General features: G+C 38.8%; 3 protein-coding genes across 8 annotated transcripts; 2 read left to right on the top strand and 1 right to left on the bottom strand.

Moving 5' to 3' along the window:
* Positions 1–4,607: 4,607 nt before the first annotated feature.
* On the bottom strand, positions 4,608–11,358 carry LOC145888695 (uncharacterized). Of its 6 annotated transcripts, none has more exons than XM_082979514.1 (10): positions 11,218–11,358; positions 10,890–11,059; positions 9,251–10,825; positions 8,443–9,196; positions 7,793–7,876; positions 7,596–7,670; positions 6,580–6,681; positions 5,922–6,023; positions 5,678–5,782; positions 4,608–4,879 (listed from the first exon to the last, which is right to left on the bottom strand). In XM_082979514.1, exons 4-10 carry the CDS (start codon positions 9,062–9,064, stop codon positions 4,608–4,610), a joined length of 1,362 nt encoding a protein of 453 aa, XP_082835640.1. In that variant the 5' UTR covers positions 9,065–9,196; positions 9,251–10,825; positions 10,890–11,059; positions 11,218–11,358. The 6 variants fall into 6 exon arrangements, with proteins under 6 accessions (XP_082835640.1, XP_082835635.1, XP_082835636.1 ...); XM_082979509.1 differs by having other exon boundaries at positions 8,443–9,186; XM_082979510.1 differs by having other exon boundaries at positions 7,596–7,667; positions 8,443–9,186.
* Positions 11,359–12,577: 1,219 nt separating this feature from the next.
* On the top strand, positions 12,578–13,990 carry LOC145889149 (uncharacterized). Its single transcript, XM_082980030.1, has one exon. It carries the CDS (start codon positions 12,578–12,580, stop codon positions 13,988–13,990), a length of 1,413 nt encoding a protein of 470 aa, XP_082836156.1.
* A 3,250-nt stretch (positions 13,991–17,240) lies between these two features.
* Positions 17,241–19,076, top strand: LOC145889147 (uncharacterized). The gene has a single exon (XM_082980027.1). The coding sequence runs from the start codon at positions 17,241–17,243 to the stop codon at positions 19,074–19,076; it is 1,836 nt and encodes a 611-aa protein (XP_082836153.1).
* The last annotated feature ends 1,324 nt before the right edge of the window (positions 19,077–20,400 follow it).

The following is a 20,400-nucleotide window of genomic DNA, read 5'->3' as shown; positions in this document are numbered from 1 at the left end:
CTTGTACTTAAACATAGCATATTTCTTCATAATAGTCCTACACAAGTTTAAAATACATGTTAAATTAAAAACAGATTAAAAAGTAGCTTGCTGCTATATCTCTTCAGATTGAATGAAAAATGGTATTAGTTTCGTAAGAGGGCAATGTTCGGTAACAATACCGTGTGTTCGTTAACAATGCTCCATGTTTGGAAACAATGGTCGATTTAAGCATATTGGTGCTAAACCTTAAACAAAGTAAAACTGAGAAGATCGGTGTTGAAGAAGCGGGATTTGTATAACGGATATGTTAGGCTCCATAAATTCAAAAGTGTTGTGTATAGAAGAATGTACAGTAGTAGTTTAATTTATGGACTTTGGTTAATAACAATAGAGTTGGCATGTTTGTGGTACTGCATACCGGTAACGCGGTAACTAAACACTTCTTTACACCGCCTGTGTCGAACAGTGGCGTCAAATTTTGAACACTTAGAATGGTGAAAAAGGCAAAAATCGATGCCAGAATCAAACAAATTAATGTTAATATTCAACCATCATTGCATAATATAATGCAGTAGGCTAATGTTCCAGCAACTTTTCCTGGAAAGTCGGAGTGAGATTTGAATGGCGTGATTGCCCAACTGCACAGGTTTCCCTACGTATATGTGAAGGTTGCCTGACAAGTTGTGCGCTTGCACATCAGTGTACTTTGGCCACAATATACCCCGTGAAACCACTGAGAGCTCAGTTGGTAGAGCGTTGGGCCTGGTTAGCCCAGGGTCGTGAGTTCAAACCTCACCGAGAGCTTGATTTATCACGCACTGACAGGATTGGTTGGGGTTTTAATTATTTATGTGCATTTTGCAGGTTTACACACAGCGGTATACTGATGCCTCTTGCTGGAAGACGAGGGTTTTTTAAACAGGAAACTGCAACAAATCGCGCCACGGAGATGGACTTTACGTTCATAGAAACTGCGGTTCCAATGCATATCCTTGCAAAGGATAATTGAAGTTGCTTTTTTCGAGGGTGGAGGAAAAGGTGAAAAATGGTATTGTACGAAATGGACACAAAATTTTCACTGGAGAACAAAACGCAATGTATGTTTGATAGCTCAGTAGGCTATAGACGGAGGTTCTTCGCTGATATTTCTCAGGGTTAAAAAAACGTAGCAGCGAAAAACTGCAAAAATTCTGTGCCTGGCATGTTTCTGAAAAGCTAACACAACTTCTTGCAGATTTAGTTTGAATTTACGTTACAAAGAGGCATAACTTCGTCTACGAGGTGATTGCGACAGGATGCTTTCGATCAACACTAAGACTGGGTGTCATAGATAATAAATAAAAGCCTTTTCCGTAACGTTTTCGGCCAAAATCCCGTCGCAGAATGAACAAAGATGACACAATGGGTTCCGCGCGCTGCCTAACATTTTTTCGCGAGCTTTTTAACCCATGATGACGTTTCAACGCTGAGGACATAACACTGAAATAAGACGGTTGCAATCGTAATGTATATCTCGGATATTGGCAAACTTGTGACCCACAGCGAAGACTATGCCTGGTTCGTTTTTTTTTTAATTTGGCGCGCCAGGGCTTGGTATAAATTATTGTCATTCGGAAAATTCTCCATGTTGCAGTTGAATGTTTTTTTATTGTTTTTCGGTTACAGTGTTTAAATTTTCATTAAATAATGTAGTTGGGTTTATTCATTAAACTGCATTCTTTTGTTTCTCTTATGCGGTCTGTTGGCCTACCTGTCGATTTTCTGATTATTTTTGGCCGCGAGTCGATAATTCTACACACTTGCATACGCCAGGAGTTAACTTCGTGACGTTTCAATAGTTGGTTACCCGAGTACGACGTAGGATTAGCGCTTTCATCTACCTTTAAAATACAAATGTTAAATAGAAAACTACGAACAGCGAGCATTGAACATTGACAATTCAGAGAATATTTTGTCATTGTTGGCAATATTACAGAAGAAATTGAACAGGTTGAAAGTCGTGTTTTCCAAAAATCTTCAACCACTGATACGCGGAACATACAAAAAATTACTTTGCAATGCAAAACTTAGTCAAGTGCAGATGCAGCAAAACTTTATGATTAAACGTCATTTTTTGTTAAATTGTGCAATTTGATTAGTTCGCGTACGTGCGCATATGTTGTTTTGGGTTAATCGCTTCGTTTCTATCCGACATATCGGCTAATCTCTAACATATGTGCAAATCGGTTTTGGTTTTAATTTCTCATCGACATTTTTATTGATCCTGTCGAATTCATTATTTTATGTAATCTCAATAACCGTATATATATCGATGGCCGTAAGCCACAGAAGGAATATAGAGAACTGAGCGAAAAGGCCCAAGTTACGCGCTCTGTAAGAAAAATCGTGGGGAGAAGGCTGCATTGAGTGCTTACGCGTAGTTATCTAAGGTATGTGTTGTCGTTTGTTTTTGAGCTAAATAAAAGTTCGTAAAGATAGCCCGTGCAGGTGTTTTTTTAAAAGTCATAGGAGTCAGATACACGGCCTGTTTTCTCTCTGCAAACCCGGGTCCCTGCACAGAAAATTACTCATCCGTAACATGTAAACAGTGACGTCATGAGCCATTGTGGTTTAGTGACGTTTGCAGTTGTAAAACAAGAACGTGCAACTGTTTTACAAAAAGACAAACTTGTCACACCAGAATTGTCACTGCAAATCAAGTTTTACTGTGCTGCGTTTTGGCCATTTATTGTTGTGCAAATTATACCTTTGTAAAATAAATTGACTTCAATTAAGGAATTGTAGCAAGGACCAGCAGTAGAAATAGAAACATGGAAATTTCTCCTTACTCTCACCCAAGCCAATCTCACTAACTCTGCACTGCTGTCATCTCAAATGTATGCTCGATTTATCGTACTGTATCAATGCACAATATATTCACCAAAAAAGTCTCAGATGTGTATTAAGTTTTTTGGAAGGTTTCAGGACTTTCATCTGGTGCAAACTGCCAATATGGTGCTGGATGTCAAAATCCCAAAATGAGAAAATTGGCTTGTTAGAACGTAAACACTGGAACTTACTAGAATATAGATGAGCATGTCCTCTAACCTTTAAAGTAAGGTATTTGTTTAACCAACACAACCAAGATTTGTATTAATTAGTCAGAAGCAACAGGCCTCTGATAGATATCATTAGATTTATTACCAAAATCTTTAACAGATTCCCATTCCAAAAAGTTGGGTTGATATGCAGTACCCATGATGGAAATGCATTATTTTATTCAACATGCATTCGTAGCGGAATCAACTGTAGTAACCAGTTGTAATTTGGAACTATTGGTAGCATAGCATACAGAAAAGTTTTTTACCTTGCACATGTGGAATGGTTGGTAAGGTTATTCTACCCTGAAAGGGGTGGGCACACTTTTCTATTGACAGTCCAAAAATCATCAAATATTTGACATTTCTTAACCATTATAAAGTGGACAATTAGAGTTACACCATAACCTATTTACAATAATTATGCTTTAAAATATGGCCTAGGTAAGTGACGTGTACAAACATCAAACTGCAGCACAAACCTTGTTTTTAAAATGTCACTAATTTGCACAAACTCCCAGCAGACTAGATACAAAGACCTAATGTACTACATTTGGCCCTTTGGCAGGAGGTTGACTACTTTATTGTTTTACTTCGCAAAGTATTTAAAAATGTCTTAAAGTTCTTTTTTTAGTACCTATTATTGGCTGCACCCAATGCATGTGCTATAAGCTAACAATATGAATTGAGCCACTTAAAATTATGGCACATTTTAATGACGTTGTCAATACTTAAATAGTTTTTTACGATGTCATCCACTTTCATGAAAGAAAAAAGCAGGACACTTACTTTCTTTGGCTAAAGTTGGTATCTTTTCCAACCTGACATCCAACAGATTCTGTGTTTTTGCCTAAAACCTTGCATTTACCAAAGCTTAGTCTTGAAGTCAATATCATTTTATTTGTTTTATTATATCTACAAATCATCAGCGGCATGAAAAAATAATCACAAAATTCATTCAAGTGCATGGTAGCTACCTTCCATTTTGATACAAATTACGTAAACAATGCATAATTCAAACATATTTAACATGACACATTTTGTGTTTGTGATGTCATAATTATTTCCTTTGTGCAAGTTTTGATTCAACTTCACTTAAATTGTTTTCACTTATTTCAATCCACTCCTCCCTTTCCTCTTCAGTTATGTCTGTTGCCATTCTGTAAGCTTGGATTGCTCTTTTATAAAAATCCACACTTTCATTCAGTCGATTTGTTTTCATGCAAACCAAACCAAGGTTGTTTAACAAAATTCCGAACACTTTATGCTTTGCTGAGTTTTCACCAAACCGTTTTCTCATCATTTCAAGTCCAAGTTTAAGTGTTGATTCACTCGACGAATAATCTCCGATTAAACGTTGACTCAACCCAATCCTGAGCAAACACCACACTTGATTGTCGCATTTAAATCCTTCTTCCACGTTTTTGACATAATACACTTTGAGTCTGATCGTTTCCATGAGTGGGAACACATGATCACGAATTATTCGTTTGTTTTCAAGTTTTTGATTCAAATCCGATGTTTTCATCAAATCTTCGCATGTCAGACTCAAACCCCAAACACAATCCCCACACCTTTCCCCGCTTCCCATCCACCACGTTTGACATAAAGTTCAGACGCAACATCGAAAAATAAAATCGATTCCAAACATTTTCCCTCTCTTCTCTTTATATCTCCAGTTGTTTCCAAATCTTCCGCAGTTTTCCCACAACCTTCAAGTGACCTTAAAAGTTGGTTTCTTGTTTCATTTGCTTCCAAATATTTATGTTTTTCCAACAAATTCACGTAAGTTTGGATCCAAAAAGTTTGGATGTTTTCATCTGAAATAAAAACAATTTATTTAATTTAAACACAAATAAATCCAACCTCCCACCATCACATACCCTGGCGGTCTATTCAAAGTGTCAGTGTTTCGGGGGAATTTTTTGGTGGCGCTAGAGATCATTCACCGTTTATTTTTTAAAAAGGGGGCATATAAATATATTTCAGGTATTTTTAACTTTAATGTTTTACAATTTACCAGAAAAGGGATTTTGATTTGGTTTAGTGAAAAATCACAGAATATACACGTCAATGCTATTATTTGTGACGTCATATAACAACAAATGTGCTGAAAAACCTATATGTGATATTTGGAAGTCCTAAATGTTCATTTTTTCCCGAAAGTTTTAGGAAAGATTTTTGTTTCTTGCTTATTGGTTTAAACAGATATATTTAAATACAATGGTATTTAATTCTTAATAGTTGTATTTCCTGTATCATCAACAGCTCCTTTTGTTAAATGGTATTCCTACATTTTAACAATTTATTCTGGTTTCGTCACCAGTAGCTTTTAAAAAATAGCGGTTTAAATAGAGGTGCTAGCAATCTGTTCCTGGGGGTTTTGGAGTGGCTGAATTGTAAAGATTTGGCTATAAAAAGAAAAAAGCTTGGCAAGGAAAAAGGCTTCTTTACAAAGTGATTGCCAATGTCTTGTCTTACATCAATTTAACTTAAAACCCTACGAAAGTAATTGCTTCACTGTAATGCAATGTTTACCACTATCAGTAGCATACCAACAACAGATAAAGTTTATTCAAATTGTTTTCAGTAAAAAATTGTTACACACATAGCGTTACCTGTTTGTTGTCGTCCCTGCACAACTTTTCCTGCATTTATTTGTTCATCACTTGAAAAAGGATCATGGGTTTCATCATGAGAGGTGGTTGGATGCTGTTCAGTGTCTTGGAAGTGATATAACATGAATTTACATTTATTTTTATTATGTTTATCACAATCACTAGTTTGTGATGTCATAACAGGTGCCCTCCATTAACAATATCAAAATATATATGACGGAGGTCGTAAGTTTTATTTTTTCACCTGCTTGTTCTTTTCGTGATGTTCCATCTTCTGTATTTATTTTAATTTTCTTGCTGTCACTGGAAGCGCTTGGAATGTCATTGCTTGATTTTCTTTTCAAAGCTGAATGAGAATGGATTGCTAAAGTCAACTATTATTTTATTGCAAACATCATGTAACAGACAAACTCAATTTTGTCATTTTGGAAGGCCAAAAAATAAAAATTAACAAATATGCTTTTGAGAGAATTTTTATATGGATTGTTTGGTGGTGCCAAATTGTAGAGCTGGTTTGTCTCGATAAAAGGCAAATGTTCCAGGTGTTTTAAATAAATACTTTTCGTCCATAGATAGACAATGAAAAAGAATTTACCATGATGGTAAACAGAGCGAATGTGTAAGGAGGGTTTGTGAGGGGGAAATTATTTAAGAGTAATATTGCATTAGGCAATGTGGTTTCCAACTTCAACATAAGAGAATACCTTTATTTGTTACAAAATGTAATAGTAATACCTTTATTTATAGCGATGAATATTTTTTAGTTACTAATTCACTTGGTAATATAATGACTCATTTTTTCAGCAGTGCAACAGCTGAGAGGTCATACAGTTTGCTACTAGTGCATTTTGATACACTGTTTCGGAACCTGTATTAGCAAATTTAACAGCATTTTTAAGTACCTAGTTGTCTCTCAATATATTCATTGTTATCATGCTGTGCTGGTATATTTTCTGCCAAAGGTTGGAGAACTTTCTCTGGAGACCTTCCGGTTTGTATGATTTCTGGAATATGGCACCAATATTTTACTTTAAAACTTAAGGACGCATATTGGTATTTCTATGAAAATTAGTTTTGGTGCTGGGAAATGCCCACCGTGTAGACCTGTGTCACAATGCAAAGTCATGCATCACCAAGCAAAGCAGTGACGCAATTAAGTTAAATTTACGGTTGAATGAGCGCACATGTGCGTGTTGTCATGGCGAATTTTAAGGTGTTTGGGGCAGTTTTAGTGTGGTTTTGAGCTATTCCAATTAGGTAGTAACTTGCTGGTGGGTGCTGCTGAAATTTATGTTGAAAATGGAGCAAAAACATCAGGCTGTGTTTGTGGCAAAATGAATCGTTTAAGTGTCCAATCATTTGTGATTTTATGAAAGATCCATTTCATATCTACAAATTTTGATCAAAATTAGTCTCCGAAAAAATGGTTTAGCCACCCCCCTAGGGCCATTTGCCCCCCTGGTTACTCAATATTTTGGTTAAAAGAGCAACCAAAAATGGAACTGGATTTTGCAGAAAAATCAAATTTAGTTGCTGAAAATGTGTCAATGCCCTCCCCCAAGGGCTGAGTATACCCCCCTGTTGGTCATATGATCTTCCAGGAGGCCCAAAAAGTCCTTGCTCTATACAGTCTCATCCAGGAGCAATTTTTTTTTTCAACTTTGTAGAATTTCAGGTCCCTATGTAAGTCACAAGACCCATCAACGGTCATTGGGAAACAAGCGGAACAGTCGCTAGATGCATTACAGCCGAGGGCCTTGAACACAGGATTTCTCCTATCTAATACCCATATAGGTCCTTAACTAATTTAATGGTATTCTTTCATAAATCAAAATGTAAGGTATTTGATGTTAAGTGTTAAACTTTCATTCAGAAAACCAACCCAAAACATACAAAGGGTATACATCTTTGAAAATACCTGGCTGTTGCTCCACTATTTCTTCAGCATTCAAGTCATACTGTTGTGACCTCACATTGGATAATCCTTGACCTGCTATAAAAAAATTTGGGATCAGCACTTTAAAGTGAAGATGGGTTTTTAACTAAAGTGATCAGTATTTTATGTTTGCATAACATAAAGACATAATCTCTGCATACATCAGCTTCCAACACTACCTGCTCGTCCAGAAACCACTTGGTCTTCAGTTGAATCAGTGGAAGAATGAGTTCGGGTGAAATCCCCAAGTGCAGGAGAACGAACTAAATAATGTTTAAAGGATTTAGTTTTCTTTTAAGTGCAAAGTGCTTTACAAGTTCTTCATATATTCCCATATGATTAGTCACTATGCAGAAAATGGTTAAAAAAAGGCCAACATACTTTGGTGTGCACCATAGGTTGGCACACAAAGTCATCAAAGTTTAAACATAAATTGTAAACTGACCGTAGCATTCAAAAGGTTGCCGAGCCCTGAGCTATGGCATCTGTATTTACCACAGTGCTATATTTATTATGTCTACAATGAATTCTATTTATACATGGTTGCTACAAACAACATAATACACTACATATCATTTCTAAGAAGTATTAGTTGAATATACTCTCATTCACACATATTTATGCATTGAAGAAAAACTTGTTAAAGGTTTAGTAATTGCTGGTGCTATGAATGATCTTTTCTGGCATCATTATAGGTTGGAGGATTGTGTACTTGGCGGAAGGATCGTATATCACAACAGAGACAAGCAAGCAAATTTGGGTCAATTTTTCTACAGTCACAGTTAATGATCGGAAATTTTTGCTAGTTTGTACAAATTTGAGAACAAACCTTGGAATCTTCGGGTATTTGTGCAAAATGATTGAAGGGAAACCAGCGTCGCATTGTTGACAAGAAAGGGATCTTTCATGTCCATCTGCCTGACAACATCTTCCAATTGTTGCTTGATAACTTCTGGACTTTGCTGGTCAAGAAGTTGCTGCAATCTCTCACAGATTTCGATCATGTTTGGTCGAACAGATGGATCTTGATCCCAACACAGCTTCATCAGTTGCTCGAGGTTTTCAACGATTGCTCTGTCACTGTAACTGAGAAGAGACTTTATTTGTTTTATCATGGAACAATCTGGTCTTCTTCCTTCCTTGATGGAGTCCTGTAAAGCTTTCAGGTTGTCAGTCGGATATGGCAATGCCCTCACCACGAGAGTAAAGACCATCACACCAAAAGCATAAACATCAAGTTCTTTGGTGGGTTTCATGGTGGGATCTTTTAGTTTTTCAGGTGCTGTGTACATCGGTGTGTATTGAGGTCTTTCCTTCTTGCTTCTTGCTGAAGGATCCTTTGTTGTCAATCCAGTTAAAGTTGCGAGTTCTGCATTTCCAAAGTCGCACAATTTGAGGCGCAGAATTTTGGTAAGCAACCAATTTTCCGGCTTGACATCTCCGTGAACCATTCTCTTCAGAGGTAAACCATGGCAAGCTTTGAGACCTTCTGCAGCATCCAGTAAAAACCGGACACGCAAAGGAAATCCCAAAATGATCGAGGTATTCAGCAGCAGTTCCAATAGGTTTCCCCCTTCACAGAACTCCATGACAATCCCAATGGCAAAGGGCCATTTAGTCCAACCATAAACACTCACTATGTTGATATGATTTAGTTTTTGCAGGTTTTCCCATATAGGGCTGTAACGTTACGGCTAACATAGGTAAGCGTCCAAGATCAGTAAATGGGACAAAATCGGTAATCTAAACACGTGACTGCAGCGGCAAACAGGGAGGGTACATATTTTCATCCAAGGGGAGTAATTGAAATCATTTAACCTGTACTGCGTCATCGCTAGGTAACTTCATTAATTGTTACGAGAATCACGCTATACCTTGCACTGTATTCATGATAGGTAAGTTTGTTAAACGTAAGAGTAGTCACGCTATACCTTGCACTATGTCCATGATAGGTAAGTTTGTTAAACGTTAGGGTAGTCACGCTATACCTTGCACTATGTCCATGATAGGTAAGTTTCTTAATTGTTAGGGTAGTCACGCTATACCTTGCACTATGTCCATGATAGGTAAGTTTCTTAATTGTTAGGGTAGTCACGCTATACCTTGCACTATGTCCATGATAGGTAAGTTTCTTAATTGTTAGGGTAGTCACGCTATACCTTGCACTATGTCCATGATAGGTAAGTTCGTCAATTGTTAGGGTAGTCCCGTTACACTTTGGATTGTGACGCAATAAGTAACTTTGTTCAGCGTTAGGGTAGTCACGCTATACCTTGCACTATGTCCATGATAGGTAAGTTTGTTAAACGTTAGGGTAGTCACGCTATACCTTGCATAATGTCCATGATAGGTAAGTTTGTTAAACGTTAGGGTAGTCACGCTATACCTTGCACTATGTCCATGATAGGTTAGTTTCTTAATTGTTAGGGTAGTCACGCTATACCTTGCACTATGTCCATCATAGGTAAGTTCGTTAATTGTTCAACGTTTAACAAAGTTACCCATCATGGACATAGTGCAAGGTATAGCGTGACTACCTTAACGTTTAACAAACTTACCTATCATGGACATAGTGCAAGGTATAGCGTGACTACCCTAACGTTTAACAAACTTACCTATCATGGACATAGTGCAAAGTATAGCGTGACTACCTTAACGTTTAACAAACTTACCTATCATGGACATAGTGCAAGGTATAGCGTGACTACCCTAACGTTGAACAAACTTACCCATCATGGACATAGTGCAAGGTATAGCGTGACTACTCCAACGTTTAACAAACTTACCTATCATGGACATAGTGCAAGGTATAGCGTGACTACCTTAACGTTTAACAAACTTACCTATCATGGACATAGTGCAAGGTATAGCGTGACTACTCCAACGTTTAACAAACTTACCTATCATGGACATAGTGCAAGGTATAGCGTGACTACTCCAACGTTTAACAAACTTACCCATCATGGACGTAGTGCAAGGTATAGCGTGACTACTCTAAACGTATAACAAAGTTACCTATCGTGGACACAGTACAAGGTATAAAGTAAATGATTTCAAGTACCCCCCTTGGATGAAAATATGTACCCTCCCTGTTTGCCGCTGCAGTCACGTATTTAGGTTACCGATTTTGTCCAGTTTACTGATCTTGGACGCTTACCTATGTTAGCCGTAACGTTACAGCCCCTTCTCGGTTTTCCAGCTCTTCACCAATTCTACAACATTAAAGTTATTTAAATAAAAACAGTTACAGTAGTGTATCATGAATGCTGGATTTACGTTTTTTTAAAGAGTTCTTCACTGTGTCGGCCACCAGCTTTGATTACTTTGACGGCAACAAATTGCTTCCAACCAACATGGTAACCAATTATTACATCACTGAATCCACCACTTCCAGCAACAAAATTCCATTGGTCACATAAAATATCCTCGGCTTTGATGAAATGAAACTACAAAACATATATAAACAGATGGTTACTATTACCAATATTGCTGATCAAAAACATGAGGATATGTGGGGTAGGCTAACCTGGTAACGTTTCGAAAAGGGCGCATAGTAAATTTTATGGAAAATACTAGTATGATTAGAATGTAAAACTCCACATACCTCTTCCACAGAAGATATATTACCACTATATAATCAGGACAGAAAGGACACCTGCAAACGAATTCCACAAGAACTGTTTCTCTTTGTTTCCCCTTTTCAAAATGGCGCTGGTGGTTTCGAACAGGAACCAAACAAAGGAAAAAAGGAGGAACCCCAACAAAATCAACAAACAGAGTTGCTTGGGGGTGATTCCACCCGTGCCATCGCTCAAGGGTAACCAAATGTCCTTCGCATCCGCGAAAAAAAATTGCGGGTAACATAGATATTCAGCTGAATTATACTTTACGTTTGTTCTTGCTAAAATTTGCAGAAGAAACATGGTGCGGGTTACACACTATACGATAACCCGTAACTTGAAAAGCGGTTATCAAGTCTATTGTTGTGCGTCAGTGCTGCCAATGATTTCTACTAGCTGAGTTTGTACTTCGCTGTGTGGGCACTTTAGGCATTATTTGCTGCATAACACATTGGAACAGTGAAGAAGTCGAAAAGAAATTAAAAAAGGTGGTAAACGCTGCAGCGTACCAAATCATTTCGGCCGCCTGCACCCTGCAGTGCTGAAGATAAGTCTGCTTGCGTGTTCTTGCTGTTGATACTGTTGCGTGTAACGCGTGTTCTTCTGTAAACTCCGTATATTCAACACCAATCAGGTAAACAATCTTTTACTAAGATGGCTGAAACGTACGGCAGCAGTCCAAATGAAAATAGCTGCACTGATGAGAACTATTAGGTCTGTATATGACGTCACATTTCTCGTATGTTATGTTGTGTTTACGTGGCATCTGTATTTTTATTAACGTCGAGTAATACGCCACGAACCCATTTCAACATACGGCGGATAACACGCTGTTTATTGTATGCACGGAAGACAGCTAATTATCCGGCTATTCAAATTACGTGACCCTTCCATCAACACAGCTGTCATTTCAAATGAGTCACGTATCAGTCCGAACCCAAACGACCCTGTATGCGTTTTCTATATAAGCCACACATCTTTGGGTAAAACGGGAGAGTCATTGGGGAGAGAAATATAGAGTCACGGAGTGTCGCATAGAGTCATTTTAAGTCAAGACATTAAGTCGATAATTTTCAAGCCAAACAGACATACATTTTAGTACACGTGATTTGTAACGTTTTATTGTAATATTCGTGCGACTGTTATTTATGCATTAAACCGACAGATTGACTTTGGGTTAGATAGTAGCCTTTTTATCAGGAGTCAGATATACGGCAGTGTTATTATTTTGTGTAGACGTTTTAAAGAACGCCCTACATAAATTTGGTGACACCCGAAAACGTGATATTTGAATGGGCATTTTAACCTTCTGACTATAAAACATTTTTTTTACGCGCTTTAACTATGTCGCACAAGGCTTCTGGTGTAATTCCGCAATTTATAAAAAGTGCGATGAAATTCAAAGGGGTTGGAAAGTCAGACCCGTTGGTCACACCAGGTAATTTCGATGCTACATCTCACGCAGCTACTGAGACAGACATGAGTTCGAGTAACAGCGATAATGTTGATGATTTGCAAGGTAACGATTTGTTCAGTTGCGGTTTGTACGCTACAGGCAGTGCCGCGCCGCATTATTCTACAGCATTATCAAACGCGACTATTAGGCCAATCGCTGCAAATCCCGAATCAACATATTCTATAGCTCAGCCTCGCTCGAGTTATTTTGCACCCCCTGGAATTAATGACCAGGCCGCATCCATGTTTCTGCCCCGGGATCAGGCACCGTTTTCAACGCCTTGTTATCCAGGTGTGTCCGCACCGCATTTTTCCTCTAGCCGAACTGCACCTTTCACACCTATGGCAGCGAAAGTAAAATTACCCTCAATGTGGCAGGATGCTGTAAAGTTGTGGTTAGCGACTGTTGAAGGTATTTTTCAGAACCATCAAATAACATCTGACGACGAGAAATTCAACTTAACCATTTCTTCCCTCAACCAAGAACAAGCTCAACGGGTTGGTCATGTTATTTTGGGTAAGGTTGGTCGTCGCTCTTATGATGATTTAAAACAAGCGCTTTTAAAGGCATTTGACAGTAACCCCATAACGGAAGTACATGAATTATTTCACGATCTTGCGCTGGAAAATAAGCGTCCAAGTGTACTTTTAAATCGCATGAAAGTTCTTTTGGGTAATTACCAAGATTTAAGTCCCGATGCGGAAAAATTATTAAAAAAGTTGTTTTATGACAGACTGCCTGCCCATATCAGAATGATATTGGCACCTGACTATGGTTTGTCAGTTGACTCATTGGCTGAAAAAGCTGATCACATAATGTTGATTAGCGAACCAGGTAAGTTTCAGACACAACAAGTGGTTAATAAACAGCATGTTCCACATAACGTCTCGGATTCCAAAAACATTTTTGCCAGCACTCAAATGGTAATAAATGATAATATGGAGAGGCGTCTAAGGGAAATGACCGAAGAGTTACAGGCGTTAAAATCGGCTCAAACTGTAACTTCCGCAACTCCCCGATTTCAGGCACCAAGAGGGCAAAATGGCGGATATCATAGGTCCGGAAGCTTTGCCGCACGCAACAACGATTATCGACCACCACAACGACGAGATTTTACTGCTCGACCACGCCCGAGGCAAACCAACTTTAATGGCGGACGGGACTTCCAACGACCGCGCTTCTCACAGGCGCCACCTTCCGACTTGTGTTATTATCACAGCAGGTATGGTTCGCATGCATATAATTGTATTCCGCCCTGTTCTTTTAATCAACCAAAAAACGGGCAGCGTCCCTCTCGTTAAGGGTGAACAATGTCAGGGGCGAAAAACATTCTAGCACTTTCACCATTTTTGATAGGAATCACAAACTTAATTTTCTTGTAGATACTGGCAGTGCTTTAAGTCTTATACCCCGCAACTTAGCGCGTGAATTTTATCCTAGTTTACCTGTAAAAATGAAGTGCGCGCTGGGTAACGAATTTCAATCTTATGGGGAAATAAAATTGTCCCTTAACTTTAGTGTTGGTCGCTTTACGTGGACCTTTCTTGTTTGTGACGTGGACTCTTGCATTTTAGGCGCAGATTTTTTGAATAATTTTAAGCTGCTGGTTGATATAAACCGCAAACGTTTGCTGCGCAGCGTAAAGGCAATAGATGACAAACCTGCCAAGCGCTTTTCTACTGCAACTAAATGTAATACTGACACGCAAACCGGCGAGCCCATGTTTCGTCACACGAATGTCGTTACCGTGGAAGGTACCGCACACAAGGATAACGACGAGTTAGAACTTGATCGTTATCAAAACCTTTTGAAACACTTTCCCGAGATAACGCAACCTATTTCATGTGATCGACCTGCAAAGCACAATGTAATGCACCGTATAGTAACTGCAGGTAGACCGGTGTCATGTCGGCCAAGAAGGTTATCGCCTGAGACACTACATGTCGCCAGAGAGCACTTTGCAAAACTGGAAGAACAAGGTATTGTACGTCCTTCCTCTAGTCCGTGGACTTCTCCTTTGCATGTTGTTCCTAAAAAGGATGGTAGTCTTCGCTTCGTAGGCGATTACAGAATGGTAAACGTATTAACCGAAAATGATTCATATCCGTTACCGTATTTGCGCGATTTTACTAATAATTTGCATGGAAAGCGGGTGTTCAGTAGCCTTGACCTTCTTAGCGCCTATTATCAGGTCCCGGTACATCCGGATTCCATCCCCAAAACTGCGATAGCAACACCTTTTGGAAGTTTTGAATTCTGTCGTTTACCCTTCGGATTGAAATGTGCCAGTCAAACGTTCCAGAGGTACATCAACCAAGTAGTAAGTGGCTTCGAAGAGTTTTGCTTTGCATATGTAGATGATCTATTAGTTGCAAGCGTAGATGAAGAAGAGCACGAAAGGCATCTTAGTCTTTTATTCCAGAGATTATCAGATTATGGAATTTTAATAAATGCGAAGAAAACACATTTAGGCAAAAGTGAACTTGACTTTTTGGGACACCGAGTAACAGAGCATGGTTTGAAGCCTTTGAAAAATAGAGTAGAGGTAATACGTAATTTTCCCAGGCCCGAATCCGTCACGCAGTTAAGGTCATTTTTGGGAATTTTTAACTTTTACAGGCGATTTATACCTCATGCGTCAGACACCCTACGTCATCTGAATGTAATGTTAGGTAACGAGCCAAAGAATAGCAAAAAGATGCTAGAATGGAAGCCAGAGGCAGTCAATGCATTTGAGGACATAAAAAAGAAGTTCAGTGATCAGGTCCTTCTTCATTATCCTCAGATCAATGGCAAGTTCTCGTTGGTTTGCGATGCAAGCAACTTTGCTGTAGGCGCGTCATTGAATCAGAACAATAAAGGCGTATGGGAGCCCATCGCATTTTTTTCCAAGGTTTTGAATAAGGCACAAAAAAGTTATAGCACATTTGATAGAGAGTTGCTAGGAATTTATTTAGCGGTTAAGCATTTTAAAGATATACTACAGGGAAGGAATTTTAATGTTGTTTCAGACCATTTACCTTTGGTTAAGGCTTTCCGCTCTAAAACGAGTAATTTTACGCCCAGGCAACAGCGTCACATGGATTATATTGCTCAGTATACAAGCGATGTAGAATTTATGAGTGGTTTTCAAAATGTAGTAGCTGATGGCCTTTCACGAGTTGAGATTAATGCAGTTTCACTAGCTGGCAACATGCTTTCGTTAAATGATTTAGCACAGCAACAGCAGAATAGCAATTTTCAGGAAACTGTACAAGAATTGTATGGTTCCTTGGAATTAACAGAGAGGCAAGTTCCAAATAGCGAGCTACAGATGATTGGTGATATATCTACAGGAAGTTTTAGACCCATTGTACCGCTTGCATTGCGGAAACGTGCTTTTGACACGCTTCACGGATTATCTCATCCTGGAGTAAAAGCAACGAGACGTTTAGTATCTAGTCGTTTTGTTTGGCACGGTCTTAATCGAGACATAAATGAATGGAGCCAAACTTGTTTGGAATGCCAGCGTTGCAAAGTTAGACGGCATGTAAGAGCACCTTTGGGCAAATATATTGAACCCACAGGTAGATTTCAAGATGTCAACCTTGATCTTGTCGGGCCGTTACCTTTATGTAATGGATATTCGTATTTATTAACATGTTGTTGCAGGTTTACTCGTTGGTTTGAAGCAATACCATTGCCTAATATCACCGCCGAGACATGCATGAACGCTTTCTTGTTGCATTGGGTGGCCAGATTTGGTGCGCCGTTGCGCGTCTCAACCGATCGTGGTAGCCAGTTTACTTCGGACGCATTTAATGATTTTTGTATTCAATTTGGCATTAAACTTCAGCAAACCACGGCTTACAAGCCCGCCAGCAATGGATACATTGAGATCCAACATAAGTATTTAAAATCTGCTCTAAAGGCACACAATCAACCAAATAATTGGCATGCGAACTTGGGACTTGTACTTTTGGGTTTGAGAAGCGTATATAAGCCAGATATAGATGCATGCGCAGCCGAGTTGGTTTATGGTCAAACATTAAGATTACCAGGAGAATTTTTTGAGGAGATCGCACCGGAAATATCCGTATCCGACTATTCTAAACGATTAACCGCATTTATGGCTCATTTAAATTTTGCCAGACGCAAGACACAGCAACAGGTCAACGTCTACATTGATCCAGCTCTAGCCAGCTGCACTCACGTTTTTGTAAGGGTACATGCCAAAAAGGGTGCCTTGTATCCAGCATATGATGGTCCTTATAAAGTATTAGAAAAACGACCAAAATTTTTTACTTTAGCCATGAACGGTCGTGAAAATACCGTTACTATTGACAGGCTCAAAGTAGCTAATTTACCTGAAATGCAAACTTTAACCGTTTATTCTCCTGACCTAACCAGTCTTGATGTTCATCTAGACACTTCTGTAGGTTTAGGCGAAATAACTGATCCTTCTATTGCATCTGACACTGCACCTCTTGTTCCAATTCCCGATCAAGATATACAAGTTACCCGACGAGGACGCGTAATCCGAAAACCTCTTCGATATCGAGATTGAAAAGAATGAACGGGAAAATGCATCAAATCGGTTTTATCCTTTTTATATCATTTTTTGGGAATGTAGTGAATGGCGGAATGCAATCGTTCAAACTTTGTCACGAGGCCTTGTATAAGGGAGAATATGCCATACCAGAACCTACTGTTTGCCAGAAACAGAGAGTCCCAATTTTTAAGACATGTTCTGGCGAGCTTTATAATCCTTCTAGCGATTTTATTCGGATAGAGGTGTATTCTTGTCAAATTTTTGAATCTTCATATGAATCACACTTTTATTTTTTCGGAGGCAAATTTCATACAAAGAAATCTATGGCCATAACACCCCCATCTTCCGGTGCTTGTGGGGATTGGCAACGAACTCATAGCGCTCCTTTAATAGGACGTTTAACACAGTCCTCTGATAACGTTTGGTCATCTTCGAATGAAGTTAAAGTAAATTATAAATGGCCTACCTCCACAAAAGGAGTTGTTCACAACGGTGTTTTGACAAAGTCCACTATTTTATATGACCCCATACATAAACAAATGAAGGGTGCATTAGGAATTATGTCCAAATGCAATATCCACCGTGGTAGCTGCACAGTAGGTACACGTATTTTTACGTGGGCGATACCTCATAGAGTCGATTGTCCAGTCGTTACACCGATGGGAACTCATGAATTAACCTTACATTTCAGAAATGATGATAATATATATCGTTTAGAGGTAAAAGATTTGGGACTTAGCATTCACCATCATACCACTTGTTCTAAAGAAATTCGCACTTGTTATGGCCAAGGCGCCATCTGTACAGGAGGCATGATAATTGTGCCGAAAAATTGCGATGTCGCTATTCTTTTACCACTGATGGTACGAAAAGCGAATTTTTCCCCTGATGAAGGTCCAGATAATGTCGGACTTTTTATTAATGAAGCCATGGACACTGTCTCCGCCTCAATAAATGATTTAACTACAAGTATACACTTTTTGGAGTGTCAAACACAGTCATTATTATCAACCATATATTCACTTCTAGCAAGGCAATACCCTGGTGAAATACTTAGCAAACTCTTAGGAGGTAGGAGAGCTGGGATAACTGTTGGCGATCTTATGACGGAAATTTCTTGTGAAAGTATAAATGGTACTATTGTAGAAGAATTACGTCACAAAAATTTATTTGCCACAAGACCTTTAATCAAATACATTGATTCCAAAGGTAACATGTCTGTAGGACAATTATTTAGAGATGGTTTTGTTTATCCCACAGTTAAGTTTGTTGAAAATTATGTTCCTGGCAGAGTTATGTCATTTAACATTAACAACACATTTTACGTTTATGATAACTATACCCTATCACATGTTGACTCTAAAGTAGATTTTGTCACTCCAACGTTAGCTCCTGTAAAATACCATCAGGAGGAACTAGATTTTCAAACCTATGAAGATAATTTACCTCGGCCCAGTAGTGGTTTTGAAGATTTAAATTCGATGTTAGCATTACTCAGCCAATCGCGCTTAACAAACGACAAGCTTTACCAATTTGTCGACAGCAACACAGATCCTACAACCGAAGTTGATGTATCCTACTTATCTTCAACGATCGAAGCGGCTTCCAAGAACGCTTTACTGCATCTGATAAGTTCGATAACATCGCCTTTTCTATGTTTTGTCTTTTTAGTAATATATATACTAGCTGGAATTTGGGCGATTCTACTCACCGGATGGGTCATTAAAGTCTACGGACGATTAGTCTACGATAGACTGATGCTTCTTCGAGCATCGAACGGAAATGAAACTACAGAAGGTAACACTGTGGCATCTGACGGAAATCACGCGGAACCTTTATACCCTAAATTGATATAAAAACGGACTTTGCTCAAACACAGACATTTCATTCATGTGAGGTGGCTGTAACGATATATTGATTTGCAACGAACCGCCTGACTTTACCTTGTGTCCCTTGTAAGTAACTGACAGAATCGTTAAAGGAAATTGTATAACAGTTATTCTAGATTCGACATGGCTACGTGTTTCCAAAACGTTAATGTTTATGTAATTTTTGAACTTGCTGAAGGAAAATAGCAGGAGAAATGCACAAAATGACGCGAAATTGGTGTTATAATGCAAAAGCATTTGGGCAAGCGCGACATCTCGCGACCGTGTCCCCTCGACACAGACTGAATCTTTTTTTATTCACCGAGCAAAGACTCGAAGAGCATATAATTGCTAGTCGCAAGGCACATTAACACGCCACATTTTTCGCAAGTGATCAGACGTTACAAACTTGATTACTGAGCACTGAAGCCAGGCTTGGGAGCCGTAGGTAAAAATAATTCGCAGTGATTAACCTACGAAGTTCCAAATGCACTGGTAAAATTAAAAAGCGACTTATTTTACAGACCGCAGAAGGCATTCATCACTCTCTAAATACTGCGTGTCTATACAATGCAATGTGGGAGATTTGTGCATACGGCCAAGGCGCAAGTTACATTTCACATTTGCAAATCCTTTTTAGCCCACACTGACCGTCAAACTTTGCCAACTCTGCTCAGTACAAAAGCTTGTTCGTTAAACTAATTGGGATTCTTGAACACACGCCTCATGTCGAACCTATCTGTATTGGTATGCACGACCTTAACGGACAGTATAGTTACTCACAAGTTATGATAATCGTGTTGATTAATTTTTCGCTGTGACGATAATAGCGCTATAGTGACCTCACATGGCAGCAATAAAGTCCCTTATATGACTCGTAAACACGGGCAATTCAATGTCACTCATTCATGTCCCCTGCGCGTCACAGTAGACAACAGAATATCTTGATGTACTATATTATAAATTTGTTTGTGAATTATAACTTTTATGTGTTTTGTTTTGTGTTAACATTAGGCCTAGATATAACGGCAGGATGTTCGAGTTTTTTTGACAGATACGAGAAGATACGTTGATGATTACGTTCGAGTGTTCAGCACGGACATCTCAATATGTACGTTTGACAACTCAACAATTTCCGACGATTTCCGGAGTTCGTTTGACGCATATTTCGACGGCGTACGCAATCTTTCAATTATCAACGATCACCGTCGTTTACACTCGTGCGGAAGTAACAGCTGCGATCAATATACGAGTACAACCAGGAGTTGAACAAGGAAGTCACATCAAAAGATATGGACAATTCGCAACAAGA

Source organism: Ascidia mentula, chromosome 2 (assembly GCF_947561715.1).
Source record: "Ascidia mentula chromosome 2, kaAscMent1.1, whole genome shotgun sequence".
In the NCBI taxonomy this organism is placed as follows: domain Eukaryota; kingdom Metazoa; phylum Chordata; class Ascidiacea; order Phlebobranchia; family Ascidiidae; genus Ascidia; species Ascidia mentula.
This window is presented reverse-complemented; position numbering and strand designations above follow the sequence as displayed.